Source organism: Thermobia domestica, chromosome 11, assembly GCF_964235325.1.
Source record: "Thermobia domestica chromosome 11, izTheDome1.hap1.1, whole genome shotgun sequence".
NCBI lineage: Eukaryota > Metazoa > Arthropoda > Insecta > Zygentoma > Lepismatidae > Thermobia > Thermobia domestica.
Window position 1 is genome coordinate 169,880,139 of NC_137464.1, and position 16,151 is coordinate 169,896,289.

The 16,151-nt window shown below is 37.1% G+C and overlaps 1 protein-coding gene across 2 annotated transcripts in view; it reads left to right on the top strand.

The window, feature by feature from the left end:
• LOC145664554 (cilia- and flagella-associated protein 52) overlaps nt 1-16,151 on the top strand; it is a 101,169-nt gene that overhangs the window by 54,954 nt on the left and 30,064 nt on the right. For both annotated transcript variants that reach the window (XM_081731321.1, XM_081731322.1), the window contains 4 exons: nt 235-404; nt 1,898-2,046; nt 3,086-3,231; nt 14,563-14,714. In XM_081731321.1, the coding sequence (XP_081587447.1) occupies nt 235-404; nt 1,898-2,046; nt 3,086-3,231; nt 14,563-14,714 (617 nt within the window). The remainder of the gene's footprint in view (nt 1-234; nt 405-1,897; nt 2,047-3,085; nt 3,232-14,562; nt 14,715-16,151) is intronic.

Here is a 16,151-nt window from a genome sequence, read left to right on the forward strand (position 1 = left end):
TTTAATGAAGGGGCGGAGCCTAATTAAAGTTAATCTCCGGAGAGTATATAAGAGGTGACTAACTCCCAAACAGCCAGAAGGAGTGGAAGTCTGATGAAGACACAGTTATTGTGTCGAAACTGTTACGTGATTGTGTGCTTTGTTACATATTATCACATAGCCTTGCTCAGTGTGTTGTTGTATTTTAGTATAAGAAATTAATATATGATTTTTCTTATATGCATTCATTTTCAGATAAAATCAACACAAGTCAACGGAATCGTGACCTCATTGGTAATGGTGAATGGATATGTATGGGTTGGGACAACTATGTGTGAAATCTACCGACTTGATCTAATAAATTTTAAGCTAAAACTCCTATTATCATGTCACACTTCATCAGTATTTGATGTTAAATTTCCACGGTAAGTTTATTTTCATTTATTTATTTAGCTTTTCCCTGAAGATAGCCTTACCGCAAAAGCTACATCTGAATACTTGTTACCTCCACTCCACACCTCCCTTATTTTGTTAGAACTCTTTTTTATCTAATAACTCACTTCTTGCTATGTAAGCAGGAACAAAAAACTCTTTTGTATTTGTCTTGGTAGAATTTATTTAGGTAGTTTGATGAAAAAGGTAACATATAAGCAAACTGAAATTGCTGAATGAAAGTTAAATTATAAATAATGTAGTAGGTTGGTTGAATAGTTTAGCGTCTCTTTAAGCAGCAAGGCTATGTGAGACGTGAACTTACAATTGAAGGTGGGATCTGAACTATGTGAGATACCATCGGAAATGAACCCGGATCTCCCGCATGAAACATGCGAACGCTAACCATATAGGGACGAGGGAGCTCTGTAAACAATGCAGTTTTCTTTGGTGATAAGATTGGACGTCTCTTTATTCAATATATCGAGCAGGCATAGATAAACGTTATGCGGTCTTCCTTCTTAATCGAGAAGTCCCTGATTCGAACCTTAAAACAAGTTATTCTGCTTAATCCCTTGCACTGAAATGAGGAGTCTAGCTGGTCATGGCCTCTTGGTGCCAAATCGCATAATGACGAGCTACACTCGTCATAAAATTTAAGCTATTGTAGCATCACATAGGGTTACTATATTGATGTTTTGAAAGTTATATTATGATAAACCATCTATAATACACTTTTTATAACTTATACTTCAATTATCAGAATTCAGAAAATAAATCGTAGTGGAAGGGGTTAATGTTTTCCCAGGGTTTCTTCTTAGTTTCATGAGGCGAATGCTGGAATAAATCAGTTAATAGATTGGCCCGGCTATCTTCCGAACATTCATTCCTATGTTTCAACGTAAAAGATGGCTTCACAACTACGCTAGTAAATAAAGCAAAAATAAAGAAATTAATAAGCCTGTTTTAAGTTCCGTTTCTTTTAACTTATTTGTTATCCATGGCCTCTTTAAGTTGCGAAGATATTTACTTAAATCTTTTACATCTTTTATTTATTTGTAAAATTAAAAAAAATGTACCGGATTTTTCTAACGACTATTCAATAAGATACAAGCTCGCGTTTTCTCTTTGACAGAATTTCTTTTAATATATTTTCCTGCCCAAAATATTCAAAATGGATGAACCAGTTTCAATAGTTCTTTTCTGAAAATAATAAGTCATTCAGAAAATATTAAATAATAGTAATAAATAAGGAAAGATTACATACACACATGAAAAACATAACATCATATTCTAGTTCCTAATATCCTTCAGAATAGGCGGTGGAAAAATTAATTGGGGTTAAAATTAAATACATTAGAAAAAGAATAAGAGGAGAGAAACGAAAAGGAAAGAAGGCATAGTAGATGAGTTTTATTATTTATTCATGTCGAAAGATTCATTTTGTCTAATCATAATAACTAAAACAATTATATTTCTATTTCAGTGGTTATAACAAAGTATTTGCAACTTGTGGCAAGGAAACTATAAGAATATGGAATACAGAAACGTCACAGGAATTGTTGAGAATTAACGTGGCAAACTTCACATGCACCAGTATCGCTTTCAGCAGCGATGGGAAATCTATCGTAAGCGGTATGTACTAAATCTAATTGTAACAGTAAAACAAAGTAATGGAAAAAAAAGTACGTTGTACATTGATATCAGAAAGATACACACAATTTGTGACCAAATATGATAAACACAGCAATACTCTCCAGTACTAAATGGTTTCTTTAGTACTGGAAAGTATTGCTGTGTTTATCTGCTTCCTTTAGTGTTACTGACCCCGAGTTCGATTATGATCTTTGTATACAGCAAGTTGAGATAGAGCTTTATTTGCTGTTATATAATCTCGACAGGTGTTAAAAAGCTTATTGTTTATCTTGGTCTTTAGTTCGTAATCTGCTAATCATTTATACATACAGCAAAAATACATACAGCAGGAAGCAACTGATTTTCACACCGAAGTTAACAAGTGCGCATGAGCCGGCGATCGAACCGGACTATATGCTGAAGATTTTGGCACAGTCTGTTTTTGATTCCTTGATTTTTTTTTTTTTTTTCAAAAATTACCTTTATAACAATTTTTGAAATTCAGATACGTATTTCTGTGTGGAAGATATTCTTTAATTGAACTTCCTGGTCATATTTATAGTACTGCAGAAAATGACCAAGATATCTTGTGTATTTCTAACAAACTACTTACTTTTCTTCTTATTAAAAATCGTAATGTTTTTATTTTGAAAGCTTCTCAATATGAACAGAAAACAACAATCCCTCAAACTCGTAATGTGCTTTGTATTTTCCACATAGCACCACAAATATATTAATATTATTAGAACAATTATTACAGAAATCAGTGAAGGATTAATAAATTAACTTTGCTTTAAATAAATAAATAAAAAATAATAATAAAATGAAAATACAAAATAATTTTATTAACATTTCTCAATATTTCAAATTTGAGGAAAATTTCTTAATTTAGATTTTTTGTCAAATTCCTTCAGTTCATATAAAATAAAATAATTTCGGAAGAAGGACACAGGTTTTTGTAATGGTACAATATTATAAATGTTACTAGTGACTGACGAAGAAAATTGTGGATATTAACTTAACTAATTGATTTTTTCAGGGTGGAATGATGGTTCTATTCGTGCGTACACACCAGAAACTGGCCGTTGTATTTTCGAGATAGTTCAGACTCACTGCAAAGGAGTTACAGCAATAGACATGTCTCTGGATGGGAAGAAAGTGGCTAGTGGAGGAGGCGAAGGCCAGGTATGAATTTACTAATCATAATCAATTTTAACAAAAGTAACAGAGAAGCATAAAGTTTTGAAACATATTCATGTATATTGATAAGCATAGAGAAATCTTATGCTAAACTGGTGGAGAAGTGAAACAAGTGCTGTTAACCTGTGGGGAAAAAACCCATTTAGTTGAATTTTTGACGTTAATTTTTCGGAAAAGAATATAGAAAATGTTCATAAAAATTTGCAAAATGTGATTTCTTTTATAGGACTTAACTCTATAGGATCAACAAAATTCTTTGGAGGGAGAAAGTAGATATTATGAGTCATCAGTAAGCATGGAATGAGTGTTAATCGTTAAGTTTTAGCTCGAAGTGCGAAAACTAATATTTCTCGTATTTACTTTGATAACGGAAAAGTGCATGCTAGTGTAAAAGTGCTTTGAAGAATGGCTTAGTCATGTGTGATTCTCAGAAATCAAATACCAAGAAACAAATTATGTTGTGATATTTTAGAAAACTGAAAAAATATAAAAGAAACGAAAGAATCAAAGAAGACAAGAAGCAAAGTAAAATACTAAATTAAAAAAATCAACTTGCAAAACGTTTCGCATGAAAAATGTGAAGAACGAAGTTTTTATAGTATTATTACGCTCGGTAGAAAGTGACGGCATAATGGAGACACTGCATTGCTGATTTGATTAAGGAAAACACTTATTCATAAACTACTTTTTATAAACATGGGAAAATCAAATTTTACAGATACTTCACTCAGTTACTGAGAAAGTAGCATATTTTATTGTGGACCATCACCACCAATCATGTTCTATTGGACCCCCGGCATTGTGGACTATCACACGCCATCGCAGTTTCATTGCACAACTACACAGGACAGGCATGGGAATTTTGTCCCAATCCTCCTTACAAGCCTTCCGTAGACCATCTGTGGTCATGTGGCAACTGTGCCTCTAGAGGAACGTAGAACGGTCAACTCTGAATGGTACACAATTTGTTTGCCGGAGGTCTTCGGTCAAATACGGAAAACAAACAAGCGCCGTCGTATCATTCTTCATCAAGACAATGCGGGCTTTCACACATCTCGTCTAACAACCGACTATTTCAACACTCAAACAATCGAATTGATGTGTCATCCGCCGTACAGTCCTGATTTGGCATCCAATTACTTCTTGTTCCCGAATGTCAAGAATAAATTGCGTGGACAACAATTTTCGTCGGCGGAAGAAGCCGTTGATGCGTTCAAAAACCATATTATGGAGGTGTCTCAAGAAGATTGGAAAAAATGCTTTGACAAATGGTTCGAACGAATCCAAAAGTGTATCGATCATAAAGGAGCATATTTCGAAAAACAATAAATAAATTTTAAGTGACAAATTAGTTTTTTTTTTTTCATTATTAGGCTCAAAATATAAATAGTGGCCCTCGTAAAGCCACAAGGAAAACTTTCCCTGCAATAATGAACAAAGTTGCTGCACCCTTTGCCATCAATGTCACGGTATGTGTTCGCCCGAATGTGACCACCAGCAGTGAAATGGACATATAATTCATCCATTGTAACAATTTTCTTCCATTTGGAACGCGCCAGATACTTTTCATACAATTTCCTGCATTTCGTCTCACGTCCTGCAATGTGACGCGGTAGAAGGTAGTGTACACGGGATTTCCGCACACACTTCAACCTGAGGCGCTTACGAATTGTTTTGTACACAGGTGACGTTGCGAGATGGAATCTGTAGCCCACGTTGAGTCGGGGGATTTTCATGGCACGCCAATCGACGGATTCCCTTTAGCACTACGGGTGTCACTTTGCTTGCAGCCCTTCTCCTGGTGGTTTTCGTGGGTGGATGTTTCGCAAGGGGAATCTGTTGTGTGTAACGGGTCACAATAGTTTTAGCAGTCGTCACTCCGAGTGTTAATCCATTCTCCCGACACTTGTTTCACAATGCATACGTACGAAAACTTGGCATGGAAAATTGCTATTACGTAATCCTCCCAATACCGGTTGATTTTCGGCTCCATTTGATAATACTGCTCATCACTCACACACCTACAAGGTCACACACAACACTGCTCCCGCCAGCAAATCCGTAGTTCCACCATGATACGCCAGGTGGCAGCACCGAATCGAAAATGATCGGATATACGGCGAACAACCTTCTGTAGTATAAGGTGGGAAATTCAAAAGCAAAATGGGAATTTTTGCTTCTTGAGATAGGATTTTATAATGTTTCAGGTTGGCATCACTGATTGAAGCTCAGAATTCCATTTGCCGAGTGCTCTATTGTAATTCGTTGTCGGTCTAGCGTTTAGCTTTTCTTTGTTATCAAAACTTGTTCCCTGCAGATTAGTATTATGGAAACTGGAAAAATTTCAACTGAATAAATAAATAAATAAATAAATAAAAACTACACTCATATATTTTTTCCATATATTCTTTTTTTAAATTCATCACGCACATTTTGTACTTCCATGAAATATATCTGTCTATGAGATAAGTAGACACATCTTTCTTTGGTTCGCTTCTGATTTAGAGGACACAACATGCCAGTTTTCAGTATAATATTGCTTCGGATGTGTTTGTGCCAACTCAAGTAATACTTCACAGATTAGGACGACTTTTATTTATTTATTTATTTATTTATTTGTGAACAACAACACAACAGGCAAAGCCCAATTATAGTGTTGGTGCATTACTAAATAAACTTACAACAATTTTCTTGAACATATTATAGTTCATATTACATATATAAATTTCTTTGTGTTCGATACATAATTTGTTATAAAAAGAGCATATTCTCCAGATTGGTGACTTCAATAATACGTTGGTCCTTGCCTTTTTGCAATAGAACAGGCCAGAGTTTTCAACACGAGTGAAGTGTCGGGACATGAAAATTAAATGTCGATATCAGATCTGTACAATTAAACTCATTTTGTACTGTTTTACGAAGAAAGATCAGATCTACCACATTTCGTCTTTGTTCTAGTGTAGGGATACAGAAGTTGTCTATTAATGTCAGATAGTTTTCGTAAGATAGATAGATTCCAGTACTCTTGTATACTAAGTATTTGATAAATTTGGATTGAACTTTTTCGAGTTGGTTTCGGTATTGTTGTTGCGATGGGTTCCAGATCATAGCAGCATATTCCAGTTTTGATCGGACATAAGAGTAATACATTTTTGTTAGTGTGGTGATATTGTTAAACTCCTTTCCCGTTATAATTATGAATCCTAACATTTTAAAAGATTCATTAACTATGTTCACTATATGATCATTAAATTTTAGTTTCGTATTAAACGTAACCCTGAGATCTTTCACTGAATATAATCTGTTTAATACGATCTGATTAAATGAATAATTAAACTCTACTTGATTTTTGTTTCTAGTAAACGATAAAATACTACATTTATTTATGTTTACACTAAGTTTATTAAGAGAACACCAGTTTGCAATAGTTTCTAAGTCATGTTGTAAGTTGAGACAGTCATGAGTGGTCTCTATCCTGGCGTATATTTTGAGGTCATCCGCAAAGAGTAATTTGTTACTTAATGATATGTGATCAGGGAGATCGTTAATAAATAAAAGAAACAATAACGGATCTAGGTTGGAGCCCTGTGGAATTCCAGAGTACGCAGTAGAGACAGTTGATTTAAACTCTTTGTAGATAACATTTTGTTTACGATTGCTTAAATATCATGAGAAGAACTTGATCAAGGGAGGAGAGAAATTATAGTTGTTAGCTTATGTAATAATACTTTGTGATTGACTCTGTCAAACGCCTTTTCAAAATCTATATCACTAAGACTAGGCATGTGTGAGTGATGTTTCAAGAGTAATGGGAATTGCCGAGTCATTAAATAATACAGGGCTCATAATTAATTTGATAAATGGAGGAAACAAGCGATTTTGTAGTGAAGGAGCTCCTTTATGATGAGTTCCTCTATAGTAATTGTGCTCAGGGACTGTAGTGATTAACGGAGACCCGGATTCGATTCTTGTTTCAGTCGTGCATTTTTTTTTCAACTTTTGTAGCCTATATCAGTATATGTATGTCTGATAACTAAAATTTCTGCGTATAAACAGGTTATAACGCATTTGTGTAATTATATTAGTAAACCCGACCAGTATGATTCAGTCTTTAACCTTAATATGTAAAACATGGAAGACGCAGTTAATTCTCAAAGAGCTATTATATTGATATTAACCTTAGACTCCACTTAAACAGTAAAACAGACTCCAATGCTCCGTTGGCTTGAAAAACTACCGTTAGCCATATGTTCCATTCCTAAAATTAAAAAGATCACAGAGAATGAAGATGCTATTTTAAATTCATTGTTTATTTCCACGCCAAAGGTAGAATGTAAATACTACTTATTTTCATCGAATTACGAATACTGAAGTTCGAAGATTTTACAGCAGGGAGGTGATATCGGTTGTTGTATTAGTTTGATAATTTGAGTCCAAGTAAGCATTTTATATCATGGATGCAGAATTAAAATAGTGAATTCCTCATCCAGGAATTATTTAACCGAAGATGTAAGCTATTGTGTAACACAGAAGTTTACCATCCCTTCAAGTGATTTATTGGAGTAAAAAAGATTAATTTTTCTTTGTTGTTAAAGAAATTTAACTTATTTATTCTAAGGATTGAAACGTCATTGAAACATATACGAATGAATTAACTATACGAGTGCTTAAGTAAGTCATTGAAATATACAGATGGTGATCAGAAAAATGGAAACACCTGAACGAAATTGCAACTTACCAGATTAATATGGTGTCGGGCCACCTTTCGCCTTCAGAACAGCCTTGATGTGACGTGGAATGGAGGCATAGCGGTCGTGAATAGTAGCAAGTGGAATTGTAAACCATTCCTCGTGCAGGGCATCGGCCAGTTCTGTGAGAGAGGATGGAGGTGGAAATCGTCGCCAGAGTCGTGTTTCCAAGACGGACCACAGATGTTCAATTATGTTGAGATCTGGGGATTGGGCGGGCCAGGGGAGGTGTTGAACTTCATCCCGATGTTCCTCAAACCACGCTGCAACAACGCCAGCTGTGTGAATGGGTGCATTATCATCCTCGAAGATAGCGTCATTGTCCGGGAACAACATCCGGACCATAGGATGCAAGTGGTCTCCTAAAATTGCGACATAATCGTTGGCAGTGATTCGTCCGCTAAGTGTGACCACAGGACCCAATGAAAACCATGATATGGTGGCCCACAGCATCACCGAGCCGCCGCCATGTTTCACAGTTGGGCGGAGACACTGCAGATCATAAGCTTCTTTGGACGTTCTCCACACATAAACACGGCCCGTAGTTGGGAATAGGGTGAAGGATGACTCATCCGACCATATCACACGTTTCCAGTCCTCAACGGTCCAAGTTGCATGGTCGCGGCACCATTTGCGGCGTGCGAAAGCGTTATGGTCCCTGATGAGCGGTTTGGCCCGTGCAACACGACCCTGTAAGTTCATGTCATGTAATTCGCGGCGGACTGTGATTGACGAAACAGGGTGGGGGAGGTGCTGATTGAGTTCCTCCGCCACTTGCTCCGCAGTGGCACGACGGTTCTGCGTGATGTTCCTCAAACCACGCTGCAACAACGCCAGCTGTGTGAATGGGTGCATTATCATCCTCGAAGATAGCGTCATTGTCCGGGAACAACATCCGGACCATAGGATGCAAGTGGTCTCCTAAAATTGCGACATAATCGTTGGCAGTGATTCGTCCGCTAAGTGTGACCACAGGACCCAATGAAAACCATGATATGGTGGCCCACAGCATCACCGAGCCGCCGCCATGTTTCACAGTTGGGCGGAGACACTGCAGATCATAAGCTTCTTTGGACGTTCTCCACACATAAACACGGCCCGTAGTTGGGAATAGGGTGAAGGATGACTCATCCGACCATATCACACGTTTCCAGTCCTCAACGGTCCAAGTTGCATGGTCGCGGCACCATTTGCGGCGTGCGAAAGCGTTATGGTCCCTGATGAGCGGTTTGGCCCGTGCAACACGACCCTGTAAGTTCATGTCATGTAATTCGCGGCGGACTGTGATTGACGAAACAGGGTGGGGGAGGTGCTGATTGAGTTCCTCCGCCACTTGCTCCGCAGTGGCACGACGGTTCTGCGTGACAATGCGCTTTAATACCCAGCGTGACCTGTCACTCATGATTTTCTTCCGCCCACTGTTCCGCTTCCCCGATGTGGTTTTCCCGTGTGTTGTGTAGGCCGTCATCACCTTCGACACTGTCCCACGCGACACACCTAACACAGTAGCCACTGCCGTCACATTCACTCTACATAACCGCGCACCAACAATTTGCCCTCTTTGAAAATCTGAGGGGTCTCCCATTTTACACTACCTCCGTCTGCTGCAGCCACTGGACACTGTTGTTCCACTGCGCCTGACTAGTATGGAGACCGACCTAACACACCACCACTAGCGGTCCGGCGCTGCGGGCACCACGACACCATTGCCAACCCATACATCTGACGTGTTGCCAACTACAGGTGTTTCCATTTTTCTGATCACCATCTGTATATGAATGAATTAATTGTACGAGTGCTTAAGTAAAGTTCAAGGTTAGTATTCATTAATATACTTAATGTAAATATGCATTCTAGCAAACAAGCTAAAAGGCGAATACTCACCGCAAAAAATAGCAGAGTTTTCTTCTACATGTAAGATGCGCTTTCGGAAGAACCTTCTTCCATCTTCAGCTTACTTAAAATTCAAAGAGAATTTAAAAACATGAAAGAGAATGTGGAAAGTCAGAAAATGGTTAGAAGGATTAAGGAATGTAAAACACAAATCTTCTGTCAAAAATTAAACACATGCGAATAAGCACTACCGTCACTGTTTTTTTGTGACATCACCTTGTAGTTTTTCAGTATAACTTCCCTTTAAATGAACTGTTTGGCTATATTCAAATTTTCGGATTATATAAAAATTCGAATATGGCCAAACAGTTCATTTGATAGAAGGTTGCTATGACAGTCACATTTATTGTATTAGAGTGAAGTGTGCGAATTATTAGTGGTAATAATGAAGTCGTCATCATTGTACGCTGCCATTAGTGGAAAATCACTTGAGGCCAATTGAGAAATTTTCATAAGTGTTGTGCTTAAGTGTAGGTTCCAAACCATTTGATAAGATGACCTATTAAACCATTAGAGCAGGGATGATCCATTGTGAAACAATGGATATCAGGGAATAGGAATGAAGAGATAGGTTGAGAATTAGGATTAGGAGTACCATGTATACAAAATCTGTAACAAAGTAAACCGAGTTGAAATCTTTGGGGGAGCCTTGAATATTTCAGAAAGGCCGGACTTCTTACATACTAAAACTTGTTTCAGAACGTGAAAGCATTAATAACTCATTATGCATAGACTACGTATTGTAATCTCTATTTGGTAGAGGCAATAGCAGTCCGGGATTTAACCCTTCACCGAATTTATTTATAAAATTATTACTAAATGTCTTTCTATGTACAAAGAGAATTATATCAGTCTTTCCTTATTATTAAAGAAAACGGATCTGGTCGATCATATGGTCCACATTTTAGCCGGTGACGCCACATAATGTATGGTGTATGTCAGCGCACTTGTTCGTTATGGTAGTTATTAGTGCCCTTCATGATATTTCTGGTTATGTAACTAATCAGTACTGCACTAATTATTGCATTTGGGAAGTTCGTAATTATTATATGCGTTTTAGAATGTTTTTCCTTTCATACCTATACTATTATATAAAGCAGTGAAATCACTCATCAACACAAAAGCCATTCTGTAGCTAGAAAATATAATTTGAACAACCCACTCCTTTTGCTATGAAAACAAGGGATAAAAATAGATTTTTAAAATGCGTATCCTAAGAGAGATTGAAAGAAGGTTCAAATATTTTTTTTCAAGATTTAGTGTCTCATTCGAAAGAGAAAACTTGGGATATAAGCTTCTCATTAAAATAACTGTAGATATGTTTCAACATTTTTCGTAAATTCCGCTCTTATATAGGGAAATGGGGGCAATTTCTATCTTCAAAATTTCAACCCTTTATTTTCGTCGTCGTCTTCTAGATCTTTTTCTGTCTTCTAATTTTTTCGCAGTTAGCTGGGGTCGCCTTTTTTATTTTGCACCATATACACTGACACTACACTGCACCATACTGTTCTTCACACAATTTCCCCACTTCTTCTTTGGTCGGCCTTGTGCTCGTTCCCCATTCAGTTGCATAACATCCACTCGGTGAGCTACGTATTCCGAAGGTTTTTGTCTTACACACCCAAACCATCTCGGCCTACTTTCTTGCAGTTTTTCTACAACTCGTCTCACCCTTACTGTTTCTCGGATCATTTCATTCCTAATTCTGTCCTTCGCGTCACTCCACACATTGACCGTAGTATCTTTGTCACCGCAACATGCAACTTCTACTCCTCTCTTTCCTTCATCATCCAACATTCTGCTAATATGGCATATCTCACTATGGTCTTGTAAACTTTTCCTTTAAGGCATATTGGTATCCTGTGATCACACATACTTCTTCCACTTCTCTCCATTTTGTCCACCCACTGCAAATTCTGCTGTTTACATCATCTATTTCTTTATTTTTCTGCAGTATTAATCACATATGCTTGAATTTCTTCGTCATTGCTACCTCTTCTTCGTCCAGTTGTATTGTATTTTCGATTCATATTTGTTGAATGGGGAATGCAAATATTCTGTCTTGGTTTTACTAATCCTATGCTCTTTGCTCTCCAATGCTCCTCTCCAGGTATCTAATTTTTCTTGCAGTATTGCCGTGGTCTCACTCACCAGCACGACGGCGGTCGCAAATAACATATTCCAAGGTGCTAATTCTTGGATATCCTTTGTAAGCTTGTTTATCACATCTGCAAAAATGTAGATCTCTGCTGAAGGCTCACTTTAATTGTGAACTCTTCTTTGTTTTACATGAGATCCTCATCCCTGTCCTACATTTATCATACATATCTTGGATTATACAGATGTTCTAGATTTTTCTTCACCAATAAGGTCTCATGGCACTCTACCATACGCTTTATCTAGGTCGATGAAGACTATATGGAGGTCCTAGTATTCTCTGTGAAAATATTGTATCCGTCGTCGACCATTCAGTTTCTTTCTTTAATCTTGCTTCTATCACTCTCTCCCAGAGCTTCATTGCATGATTCATGATTTTTATTCCCCTGTAGTTTCCACATTCTTGTACATTTCATTTGTTTTTAAAAACAAAGAAACTTTTACCTCATTTCATCTTTTTTATGGTATTTTCTATCTACTTCTACCCTAGTCGTGGGCAAAACCAGACTCTAATTTATGTGTAGATTTTTCCAAGTTTCCCTGGAGTTTTCCTCATTGAGGAGTTTTTGGAAATACTCCTTCGATCACTTCTTTATAGTCTCCTCAGTTGTCAGAACCTAATTATTTTCATCCTCGTTACAGCGCATATGCAATATATCCTTCTTTCGCCTCTCTGTTACCTTCGAAAGATTGGACATTATCTTTTCTCCCTCATTTGTTTCCAGGTTCTTGTACAACCCATCATAAGCCTTGCCGTTGGTTACATTAAATACCTTCTTGGCGTTCTTCTTCGCTTCCTTATATTCCTTTTGGTCTTATTGATCCCCAGAATTCTGCAATTTTCTGTATCGTTCCTTTTTCTTCTTCACGGCTGCTTGAACTTTATTTCATCACCACGTTTCCTTATCGATGAGGCCTCTTTTTGTATCTACCAGTATTTTTCTTGCTGTTTACTTGAGTGCCTGATACTCTGATCCACGTGCATTTCTTCCTTCATTTACAGTACTTGCAATGTGGTAATTTCCTTTCAAAACTCTCAGCAATTGCCCCATCTAGTCTCCAGCTTTTCATTCGAACAGAACATGTCGTCGTCTTCCTAATTTTTCCTTGATGCAGATATCGGCTACTATGAGGCTGTGTTGCTCCGTTAGACTCTCACCTGGTATTACTTTGCAGTCCTTTGCATCATGTAGGTTTTGCCTACTCCATAAAATGAAGTCGATCTAAGACCTTGAGGTGCCAATCTTATATGTTATGCGTATCAAAGAAAATTGGCAATAAAGAATGTAATAAGTTGTTCTTTCTTTTTATAAAAGGTGAAACTGGAGAATTCACTCAAGCTAGAAATGTGGAATTCGACATTTTAACTCCTAATTAAAAATAAGAGAACACATATTTTGACAATTCCACTTCTAATGCGGAAAGGGAACAATTTCTATAATATTCAAATTTCTGATTTTTTATACAGAAAGACTCAATGAGAGTATTCGTTTAAGTTGGAGGTAAGTAATCTAGTATATAAACTCCTAGTTGAAGTTAATCGAAAACGTGTTTCAACGTTTTCAAAAATTCGGATCCAAAGCGTACAAAATCTAGTATTAAAATGTTCGATTCTTAACTCAGGAAGTGCTTAATGTGACTCTTCACTTAAGTTGGATATATAAGGGTGAAATTCGATATTAAAAGTCTAATCAAAAATGAGTGAACACATGTTGCAGCGTTTTTAAAAGTTCTTCTAAAAAGGGAGAGGAGCAAGTTTTACAATGTTCAAATTTACTGTTTTATTTTCATTACACCTTATTCTTCCCGTGTGAAGAATGTACACTTTTATCTGTTCTATTATAAGTATTCGTCATTTGCTGTAATAAACATATTTAAATAAACACCTAACAGTTGACCTCCGTTTGCTGGGCCGGGCTCCCGTTTGGCCTTATACCACGCTCACAAAGCGTGTCGGGTCACAATTGTGGCAATATAACGCATCTAAGTGCTTTGACTTTTCACTAATTGTATAAAACTGAACTTTAAACCTCGAGATCAATATGATTTGCTAAGTTTCATTTTGCTATCGTAAAATAAAAGTTTTAATGGCTTTTTTACACTTTAAGATTTGTCTACTTAGACATTTAAAGATGACTGCCGGGAAATCTGCCATGTCTGCAAGGTTCATAACTACTGTGAAATCTGCCATAACTGCACTGATCTATGGTTATTGGAAAATCTGCTATTTTTGCATTGGTCAATACCTGTTGTGAAATCTGCCATATCTGCAGTGATCTCCTCGTACACGAATGCTAATTACATAGTCACATTAAGTTGATGTGTTATAGTGTCCTGAAGTAAATTTATGAATATGTCTAATCTTGTAACTTATTATGCTTACTCAGCGTTTTATGTGTATTTTATAGTTTATTTTGATTAGACTATCTCTATGGTACTATCTTATTTTGTGGTTTGATTCTGTTGCAAGTTTTAGTTAAGCTTTTTCTAAAATCTCAGTATAATTAAATTTCAGGTAATGATATGGCAAATTGAACCAACGTATCAGACTCTGGACGGTGTGTTGCAAGAGCATAAAGCCCCAGTTTCAAGCATTCAATTTTCGAGAAATGGTAAACACTGTGTGAGTGCAAGTACGGACGGGACATGCATTATCTGGGACTTAATGTAAGTATGATCACAGTAGATAACAGTATAAACATTCTCTGAAAGTTCCAGAACTGATTTCTTTTATTGAAATTATAATATTTAAAAAGTTTGGGAAAAATAGTTTGCGCCACATGCTACTAAAATAAATTATCATTCGTTATTTCATATGCAGGCACGGTGACTCAGGTGTAACGAGTCTTGGTTTGATCCCAGGGATGTGAATTCTGACAAACATCGTGTCCTTGGATTCCTCAGTTTCCTCCCACATTGTTATTCCTTCAATTCATTCATAATAATTTACTTTCATTATTATCTATCTCCTTAAATCTAAAGGACCAAACATTAGATTGTACAGCTAAATTCAGCTTAATTTTTGCCCTGTCGATGCTACTGTCATTCTGTATTATTTTATACTATCAGCATAGTTATTTTTAGGAATTACACGTTAAGTTAAGCATTCTGGCTATTGATCGAAAGAACTTTAAGCACTAGATCTCATCCTTCATAACCTTAGTATTAAAGACATAAAGGAAAATCACACATCACTGTCACAGGTTGAAAAGTAGTCAAGACTTTCTTCGAGTTTCCGCGTAGCATATACCTAATAATTTCATAAATACTATAAAAGGTTTGAAAATGAAATACAGTCACAGTGTTGCAAGGTGATACATTTAAGTGTGGAACATAAAGAATGTCAATCAGTTTTCAAAATGTCAGTCTTCAGTCTGAATTTAGGCCCGGAGTCTGGCGGGTCACTCGTCTATTGAATTACGAACAATGTTGATGAAAAAGTGGGGAATTGTCTTGACTAGGGCGCGCTTGAAGAAGTCCACTTTAGAGTGTTTCTTCTTGCAAACCATTGATTGAAGCACTGACCACATTTTGTAGTCGAGCGGATTCAGATCTGGGATACTAGTCTGATGTGGAGATGAAATCTGGGACGTTGGCCTGTCCTATGATCATTTCCTGCGTAACCCTTGAGGAGACGTTTGGCTTTCATTACTCTCTGCTGGCGTAATGCATATCAGAAAGTGACTTGTACGTTGTTTGTAGGCTTTGAGTTCCAGGTCCTGATCGAGAGCTCTTAACATGGTTGGTATCGAAATGGACATGTCGTAACATCTCTTGGAACATCACTGATTGAGTTCTGACGGAATTTCGCCGAATCCTTGCCGCTACGGCTTTAACTGCGTGTGGTGTCCTCACATTGCGCGCGGTCTGCCACTATACTGCCGGTCATTGATACTTGTCATTTCATTGTAACACTGGATGGTGCAGTAGACAAATTCTTCACCGATTTGCAGGAATTTCAGGATGGCAAAGATCTGTGGTGGTGGTATGTCTACCATGTATAGCACTATGACTGCAACATGATTCTTGTAGTCGCCTCACTCCATTGTTACACGTTCCCGCTGCCACACGATTCACTGTGGAATGAACAACTCAGGAATACAG